We start from the raw sequence: 10,130 nt of genomic DNA on the forward strand, positions 1-10,130 counted from the left end.
TATATATATATGTATATATATATATATAACAGGATCCTCTCTGGACAGAAATATATTTTGAGTGTACAATTTCTGTGCTGTCATCCTTTTCTTCCTTAGCGACCTGTTAACTGACCTGGAACAGGTACTGTATGTATGTACTGTACTGTGTCACTTTACTGGCAGCATACTTGTTCCAGGTCAGTGAATCACTAAGTAGTGACAGCTTTGGAGCCTTCACCTTTGTAGGCAAGTCAGCAATAGCATCTTAAGTATTTCTATCCTGTTGGCATCTAAAGGGAACCTTTAGTCTTTTTGACGTTTCTTATGTGCATTTGGCTAGTTTAATAGGAAACATCTGTGCTAAAATGTAAAAGTGTTATAATAGATGTACATGTGAGCAGTCATCTTTTCTCAATAAATATGCAAGTTCTGCTTCCTTCATAGTAGCACAACAGTTGTGCCTTGCTGATCTTATCTCTCTATAAGTCTACTCTACAGGCATTGTCTAATAGAAAACAAAGGTCAGCCACTGTGTTCCTGGAAGGCAAAAGCCAAGTGACTGTTACCTTAGCTTTAGGTCATGTGAAGGGAGCTCAAGAGGGGCGTTTTTTTTCTTCCAAAGTGATAATGTAGTTTGGTAATGCTAACGTGCCTTCTTCACAACTAACGTAAATTAACGACGTGTCATTACCAAACTGCAACAAAAAGCAGGGGGAGCATGCAGAAGTTGAGCATATGCTGCTTACCATGCCTGCTATCTGGCAAACCTGGTACTTTGACCTCAGTAAGTAAAGCACAGTTTCTCTTTATAATGATACTCTCCTTAAACCTTAATTTTCCATTATACTTTCTAAGGTTTGCTGGAAAGAAGGCATGGTAAGTAGCTTTCACTTACCCTCCACACAATGCTTCTGTTTGCCCCATTTACCTAATAGTCTTGGGAAAACCTGGAACTTCTGGGCATAGTAGAGCATATGACTCCCACAACACAATTAAACAACGTAGGGTGCGGTCCCTAGTCTAACAGATCCCTAAATTGTCTTCTCCAAACCTGCTGTCATCTATTGTAACATCATACTTTACTTCCACAAAGTCTGTCTCCAGTTTCAAGCAAATGTATGCTATACTATACTTCAACAAAGTCTTTCTCCAGTTTTAAGCAAATGTATGCTATGTAAAACAGAATGCACACAGGTTGAACAGCAAAATCAATTGCACCTGTTTTTAAAAATCACATCTAAACTAGTCTTTCCTGATATTTAAAAATCACATCTAAACTAGTCTTTCCTGATATTACTTGTCTCCAAGATACCCATATAGTGGATTACAAACAGCTGACACTTAGAGGTCTGTTTATAAATGTTTTCACACAACATTCACAAAAAATTCACCCATTATTCATACAGCTTGCCAATTGAATCCAATTCATGTGCACTCCATAGTTGGACTACAAGCAGCCATGCCAATCCACAGTACATGGGCATATTTTGCCGTAGTCCCCGAAGTAATACTGTGATCAGTTGCTGCTGCACCCACAGGAAGTGGGTACAGGTCAAAGAACCTACAGGACGTGTTTAGTACAAAGGAGTAAAAATGTGCAATCCTGTTTTACCTAAAGTGTATGTAAAGGCGACACTTTTGCTTTTAGTTTTGGATAAAGTAGGTTACGGTTGAATCCCATGTAAGGGTTTTATTACCATCTCTGCCCCTGCTGGGAAGAACTACCCTTCTATTTGTTCTGGGGAACATTATCAATCCTTAGTTTGACAGTTGTCACCAGAATACAAGTTGAGAGTAATGGGACAGATGAGAAAATTTCCTCTTCCTGTTGCTTCTCCAGGACAGTAAGTGAAAGTTAATGTCTTTAAAGGTGAATTATGGAGGGAGTGAAATACACTCATCCCAATAGTTAGAGCCAATGTGTGACACTGCAGCTCTGACACATCGGCTCTATTCGAGAACTGACTGATCACAAACCGCCAGTCACTCACTTCACAATCTTCTCCCTGCAGAGATGGTGACTGTGAGTCACCGCTTCCCGCAAGGATCCCCTTTCCCCTCTCTGTTCCTGCAGCACTGGAGAGACAGACGGGAGGGGGCGGGGCATAGCTGGCTCTGCCTATAGAGAGGCAGAGCCAGCTGTCAATCATGTAGCGGGGTGGATCCAGACAATATTGTCAGGATCCGTTCCAGCTGCAGCGTCTCTGTGCTGTCAACATATAGTGGGCAATAGCTTGCTATATGCTGAGGTTTAAGTCACAGAAGAGCGCTAGTAAATGTCCTCCTGTGACCCTAAAGAGAACAATGACCAAAAAAGGTTTGGCCATAGTTCTTTTAACAGGACACAGACAACAACAATAATCCAGTGGGTTTTTACCTTTCCCTGTTTTATGCAAAACTAAAAAAAATGGCGTTACAAACACCTTCACAGTGACCTACAAACTATTCTTTTGTGAGAGTTTAGTTTTACTTTATATACCAGACTAGGCTTACCACCCACCCACACAGAGACGATGCAGAAATTACATTCCCACCTTGTACTGGTTTAGAAGCTTCTTTAATAATTGTGCAGAGGGCACCTATTAGCTGCATATGGAGAGAGATCTCTCAGTGCTGTTCTAGACACTGCAGAGAAGCAAGTTGAACTTAAATACATACAATATCTACTGTTTTACCTGCCAAAAGATTTGTGTTCAGCCCATCTTGTAAAACTGGTACTCCTGCCAGACAGCATAACCAGGTCACTCACCTTACTTTTCTATAATGTAAAGCCAAACTCCAGCCAAACATTTTTTTCATATAATGGGAAAGGGTTAGCTCCTCTGTCTATATTTTTTAAATTGCTGTTTGGGAAATTTCCCTTTTACTTCCTTTCCTGGTGCAGGAAGAACATAATGGCATACATGAAGGGGAATCTGGGGATAAAGACAGCAACATTTTTAGTGTAGTGTGGAATAGTCAGATCCTCTTGTCGTCTTTTTTTTTTTTCTTCTTTTTATTGGTGCCTTGTGCTTCCCTGGCTTTGTGATCCTGCTCCCCCTCATTAATTGCCTTGGTCTCACAGGGTTTATTACTAAGAGAAAATCTTTCTAATGGAGTCACAGATACCAGTAAAAATCTGAACTCTCGCCATTAAAAAAATAAAATATTGATTTTAGTTGGAGTCTGGCAGTACACCTTGGTTACCAACATGCCAGAACCTATGACTGGTCAGTGAAGGAGAAGCAGCAGACTGGTGAGGTCTTCACTCTGCTTTCTCACCTTGTAAGTATGTGCAGACTGTTGACTGACAACACTGCGCAAATTGAATAAGAATGCATGTGTTAAGCAATGTTTTAATATCTGTCTGGAATGTATATTTAACTGATATCAATGTGGATTTTGTCTGCAGTTGTGAATAAATCAACATGCACTTGTGTTAACATATATTCTCTATGTGTTTCCTAGCAGTGTACTCCGATATTGCTTGTGCATATGAAAAGCCTGCAATGTACCCATTTGCCTACAGAGTCCACACTCATCAGTTAGGTGAGTTTCCTTCCTGCTGACATAATCATAATGACCATTTCTGCAGTGTTATAACTCCTGTTGTGTTTATAGGTCAAGTTGTTAGTGGCTACAGAATCAGAAATGGCAAGTGGACCTTAATTGGAAGACAGAGCCCTCAGCTACCACAGGTAGAACATTGTGTCTTGGCTTTCAACACCCACTCCACGTATGAGTGGCTCTGTGAAAGAAGCTCAAAATATCAAATGCTATATTATTATTGTCCTTATTTATAATAGTCAGAGGGGTAACCGAAAACCACAATGCAGGACATGAATAGGTACCCTCTAATGTATAAAGGACTCAAACAGCAGTGGTACCTGGGTAACCGTGTGATCAGTCAGCAGGAGATGTGTAGCTGGGTTTCTGGATTCTTCTAAAGTTTATCTTATTATGGAATGAGGCATTTGATCTCCCAGCTTTAATTAATCATAGGTGTGAAGTTTAGTGTGATATTACAGATAAATATCTGATAATTGGATGAGGAATTTTTATCCCGTTCACATCTTTTTATCGTGACCCACCAACTACATTTGGTGTGGTGTTTAAAGGGACAAACACATATATACCTTGCATAGGGGGGTACTAGATTGAATTATTTGACCATGAGATGTACCCTCTTTTGCTGGCTGATATATGTCCCCATATCCACCACAAAGGTAACATACCTGCTGACTCCCCAGGATTTACACATTGTTTTTATCATCTAAAGTTAAATAAAGATATTTTTAATACTCACCTGAGGACTTCCTGAAGAAGCAGGATCTCAACAACCCTGCAAAACCTGTTGAGTCACTTGTCTCTAGTACTGGTAATACCAATTTGTTTGATCTTCAGTGTATACCAACTAGGATATACAGTACTGTTAATGAATTGACATATGGTGAATTTAACATTCTATGAAATAATATTGGCCTAGTTTTTACTATGAGACATTATTGTGATGGTACCTTTAGGGTCCGGCATAATTGGTCCCTTTTTTAAAGTGATTTGGACTCAAACCGCACATGACTAAAAGAAAATTGAAGTGAAGGAGAGAGAAATGCAGCTCTAATCAGGTTTACATGCATTGTGATATTCGGGGGAATCACAAGAAGCACACAGGGTACTGCAACTGTCAAACAAAGACCCATTTATTGAACGTCATACATGTTTCTTCCATATAAAAAGGATTACTTCAAATATAAACATAGAACTCGCTTCTTTGATTACACAGGCCTTCTAGGACAAGGCTCACCAGCCAATAGAGCATTTTGGTCTGGTCACCCACCTACATAACATTTCTCTACGACGCAGACACCACAGCCCTAGACCCCCACCCAGAGAGTGTCCCAGCAGTACAGGGCTGCATGCACAGGACCTCTGACTGCCTGCAGGCCCTCTTCTATGTGGAACAAACCCACCTGTTCTCAATTGGACTGTGTTCTCCAAGGCACCCTTTCCTTGTCAGCAGTACACCAGTTCTCTTGGTGCTCTTTGCAACCTCTGTACAGCGACATCAAGTGCTCCTACCACAATGCATTTATTCATATATAGGTTTGTTGAAACTTTGCTTCTGCGCATCCCAAGCTCAAGGGCCCAGTGCCCTTTGGTGATGGTATTTTCTACAGTTCCCAAGGAACTTTGCGAGAATGCTGGTTTAGGTAAAGTTTTCTACACTCTAAATCTACATCTCGTATGCCATTTAGAAGCGTTGTCCATTAGGTATGGATTGGCACAAAGTGAGCATAAAATAATTATGTTTGTATGGCCAATGACACTTTTAAATGTACATTTTTTTTTTTTTTAGGCATTTTACTCTGTGGAACATCCTCTTGATGTTCGCCCTGGTGATATTCTGGCAGCCAGATGTGTCTTCACGGGTCAAGGAAGAACATCCAGTACATATATTGGGTAGGTTCAAATGATGTACCATTTTCTTATGTATTACATATAAAGTATCGAAGCATTGAGTAAAAGGCAATTAACATTGTGTTTTAACTCTATATCAGTTTATTGAGCGTCAGTTTCTGAACCCCAACACGACCCTTCAAGCATAAAGCACTTCAGTCATGGACAGATTTTAAAAACCAGACTGGAGCAATTTTCTAGATTATGTTGAGAGGTATCTGATCAGGAATTCAATTAGATCAATCTGGAAGCCTTGAATCTTTTCATTTCTACGTGGTCCTGGTTTGTGCGTCATGGCATTGTGCTGTTCAATATGTTCTACATGTTTATGTTTAAACCGACACGGTGTATAAGAAAACATATGTAAAAATCTGCCTATTTTATAACCAATTTAATGCAGTGTATATTTCTTTTGCTGAAATGTTTATATGTATGCTGTTGTGTGGAACATAGCATGTAATGCAATGCCATTTCCTGCTGCCTTAATATGGCATGCATTACATATCCAAAACAAATCAGTATGACTGTTAAATTCATAGAAAATATTAATTTCAGTGTGCAGCCTTCTGGATAAAAAGGCATTTGTGGTTCCAAAGAAAATAAGCCCACTTATAATGGGAATCGGAGACTAAGCGGTCTTAGGTTACAATTCATAGTACCCAAATGGAAAAAGGAAACAGCAGTAGCAACTAGAGATATAATATTGCAGCTCTAAAATTTAGGCTAATGTGTATTTTTGAACAGGGATTATACTCAATCAAGCGAGCCAACAGAATTCTCTTACAGAAGTTCTGGTGTCTATAACATATTGGTGCTAATTTTTATCAGCGGGGCTGTGAGTGAAACTCCGTAGATACTGAGATGCTGAAATTGAGTCCTTTGTGGAAATCACAAGAAAATGGGAATATATACAGTTATAATCAAAATGATTCAACCCCCATTGCAAATCAGGTTTATTGACAACATTTATAAACCTTCAGTTTCAATGAACAAATCAAACAAAAGCAATTGAAATAGGTCAACACACCGAATGTTTCAAGTGAATAGAATTCCTCACAAGAGCACAAATCTGCAAAACAGGTGTTGTCTCAAGCATGCCTGATGCATGTTATCAAGGGCTTCATTGGATGCACCAGGTGTGCTTGAGCTAGAACACATGAAATACCTGAACTAGGCTAGAGATCATTGACCTTCACAAACAAGGAAGAGGATACAAAAAGATAGTGAAGCTACTAAATGTTCCTAGAGACAGTGTTGGGAGCATAATTTGCAAGTCCAAAGTTAAAGGAACAGTGGTTACACTACTTAGACGGGGCAGAAAAAGGAAACATACGCTGAAAAGAACACTAATTGATTGAAATATCAGGAAATCCTAGGAGAAAACATCATGCCGTATGTGAGGAAGCTGAAGCTTGGGCATCATTGGACCTTCCAACAAGACAGTGATCCCAAGCATACCTCAAATTTCAAAATTCCACTAAGGCTTGGTTGCAGAGAAAGTCCTGGAAGATTCTACAGTGGCCATCATAGTCACCTGACTTGAACCCCACAGAAAATCTCTGGTGAGACTTGAAGAAGGCGGTTGCAGCATGCAAACCCAAGAATATAAGTGAACTAAAAGCCGTTCCTCTCGTTTGCAGCAGGTCATAACAGCAAAAGGGTGCTCTACTATGTATTAAAGTTTCTTGTCATGAAGGGGTTGAATAATTGTGAGACTGCAGTCGTTAAAAGTTGCATTTTCAGTGGAATTTGGTGAATCCACTTGAAACATTCCCCATGTTGACCTATTTCAATTGCTTTTGTTTTATTTGTCCATCGCAAACAACTGAAAGTTTGTAAATTTTGCCAATAAACCTGATTTGCAATGGGGGTTGAGTAATTTTGTTTACAAGTGTAGAGTGTCTGGATATTCAACTTCACTGCTTTTCCTGGGTGCATTTTGTGGAGTTGTGTGGCATTGATTAGTGAATGAAGCTCAGTACAAATATATGTTAGCTGAATGGAAAGAACCTTTTGTGTATGAACCTGGAGGAGTTGAGCTGCAGCAAAATGTCATCCATGTCTGAACTTGGGTTGTAGATGGTTATTCATAGTAATTGCTGTTGACACCCACCTTCTGATACCTATTTTCATTTTGATTTTGTAGATGTTTGCTTTGCTGCTTTAATGCTTCTACCCACTCCTAGTTTGGACAAGGAGCACCCAAGTGCTTTGGATATTATTTATATATATATATATAGATGTGTAGTCATTAGATGCCTATTGCCCAATTGTGCCTTTTTATTGAGATTAGACAGAAGTCATGATGTCTCTGGGCACCACCAAACCTCAGCAGGAATCATAGGTTTTTACTAGCCAGTAGACTGTTGATTCTGGAGATAACTGTGGGATTGAGTACTGCTGAGCACCAAGACATGCACACTCTTTGAATATGTGTGTCTGGCTGGCAAACAGCAGGGTCTCTATTTGGCACCTAGATTTTTTTTCCTGTCATTGAGCATTGTCTGCTTTTCATTTGCAGATGGATAGGTGGAGATCATGATGAATGAGTTCAGGTACAGTGGCTGAGATGTAGGTTCCTCGGTCTTGCATGTGCTTCTAGACATGTTAGCGTGGCTGTATTTTGTGTTTCCCGTAGGCAGATCTGTTCTCCCCCTATGACTTTATTCTAGACAAAATCACTGAACATTTATGGGTCAGCAGTGTCCTTTGGGCTTTGTAAAAATTAGATCTTCTTTTTTTATTATTTTCTTTCCATATCTGTTGCTTAAAAAACAGTGGGTTGCCAGCTTGCAAGAAAATCAGTGATATTAAACCTGTTATTTCAAAGCTTTGTGCCAAAAGCTTGTCTCCTGTGACTGTGGGTGAGATTGTGAACAGTGTGTGTGTGTATATTTGTGCATGTGTGTGAGCGGGAAGAAAGCTATTACAATGACAGGTATTCCACGCACACATTATCATGCCGAGCAGTTTTTACAGCATCAGTAGCAAACACATAGGTTGGCGAATGACTTGTGTGGTCTCTTGGGGGCTCTCTGCTTTCAATGCACGGAAGAAGCCAATTCCCCTTTTGTAGCCCTCAGTTTTTTTTGTTCCTCTTGCCTCATATCATTACTGTTGCTATGGTAAATAAGTGAATCTCGCTAGATACCACTGGAAAGGCCAGCACCAGCATATTTTTCACAGCAGAAAAATATCCTCCCCCATACTTCCTCTAGCAATCTCCACAGACCCAGTGCATAGTCTGCTTTAAAATATATAAACAAAAAGGGCTTTTAGGCTTTGCAAGTGAATACGAGTTATCTCTAACCCTCTCACGATGCCTGGAGTTTTGGAAAGGCATGTTTACTACCTGCTAGGAAACGAGTATCTCTTACACCTTTCATTGACTTGGTGCTGAGCTGGATTTTATTGTAATATGACATTGAATTCAACATATGGAATATGGGTTTTGCTATTAAAGTACCTTACCTTTCTTTAAAAGGTCAGTGAAGTTAAATTATGACTTGGTTTATCAATGAGCTTAGTTAAAGCTCCAAGCAGATGTAATAGACACACCTTAATGCAGCTCTGTATTTTTAAAAATGTAATTAATACAAAAAAATCATTAAATTTGGTATTATTTTAAATGTACTTGAATTTGACTTGGTATCAGCCTCTTGTATCATCTGTACAACAGAGGCAGGGAGAATCAGCACAAAGCAAATCAGTTGTGCCGCAGTGCATGAAGCACACGGATAGGAGGAGAGAGCCACAGGATAAGACTTTTTTAAAAGAGAGACTTTGGGGTAACCTTTTAATCCCATAGTTCTCTTTAGGGTCAAGGGAGGACATATACTAACGTCCTCCCATGACCCAATGTACAGTTTATAGCGGGCGATTGCTCTGTCTATATACTGAGCGCGGCAGCCGGGAAGGATCCGAATAATACTGTCAAGATCCACCCATCTAGCTGATTGACAGCGAGCTCTGCCTATCTAGAGTCTGTGCCCACCTCCCTTATAGCCAAGGAAGGTGCCATGTTAGTCTCTATTTGGATTGCCGTTGACATGGTGCTGCAAATGAGATCAACTATGACACCGGCCATTTGAAATAAGCACACTGGCAACCTTGACAGTTGGCATGCCTTAAAATTAACTTTTTGGAGAGATAATACATTTGTGGTTAAAGTTCCTCTTTAAGTTCCAAGTGGTAGAGGAAGCATTGGATACAATAGGTGGGAGAGCTAAGGGTAGCAGTTGCTATTTACCAAGTTCGAGCAGGTAGAGGGGGAGAAGGGTAGACAATGCTGAAGAACTGTAAATCCTGCGCATGCATACGGGAGTTACCTAACCTCGGCATTCTGGATCTGTATACTGAGCTGTGCGTGTGAGGCTCAGTTTACAGGAAAAAAAATCCTGAGTGGCATCAAGAAACTTTTATGGCAGAAGAGACTTACTGTCTCTTCTGTCATATAAAGCCTACCGATCAGCAGGTTTTTTTTTTTGTTTTTTTTTCCCATGCATTTTACTTTTAATTTTTAAGGCATTTTCCAGCAAAAATAAATTACAAAGCATAACATGCATGGGTAATTACTGCCCATGAATGAATGACATTGTTTTATATATATATATTGTTTTATATATACATGTGTATATATATGTGTATGTGTGTGTATATCTTTTTTTTTTTTTAGTCCAATAAGAAAGGTATCACTGCACACTGCAATACTC

The 10,130-nt window shown here is 39.7% G+C and overlaps 1 protein-coding gene across 6 annotated transcripts in view; it reads left to right on the forward strand.

Annotated features, from left to right (window-relative positions):
- Positions 1 to 10,130, forward strand: part of PAM (peptidylglycine alpha-amidating monooxygenase) — a 161,815-nt gene that overhangs the window by 93,372 nt on the left and 58,313 nt on the right. For 5 of the 6 annotated variants that reach the window (XM_018569485.1, XM_018569488.1, XM_018569487.1 and 2 more), the window contains exons 10-12: positions 3,430 to 3,510; positions 3,583 to 3,659; positions 5,318 to 5,421. In XM_018569485.1, the coding sequence (XP_018424987.1) occupies positions 3,430 to 3,510; positions 3,583 to 3,659; positions 5,318 to 5,421 (262 nt within the window). The remainder of the gene's footprint in view (positions 1 to 3,429; positions 3,511 to 3,582; positions 3,660 to 5,317; positions 5,422 to 10,130) is intronic. The other variant, XM_018569486.1, reaches the window with a different exon arrangement.

The sequence above is a fragment of the Nanorana parkeri genome, unplaced genomic scaffold, assembly GCF_000935625.1.
Source record: "Nanorana parkeri isolate BGI_ZX_2015 unplaced genomic scaffold, ASM93562v1 scaffold1342, whole genome shotgun sequence".
NCBI lineage: Eukaryota > Metazoa > Chordata > Amphibia > Anura > Dicroglossidae > Nanorana > Nanorana parkeri.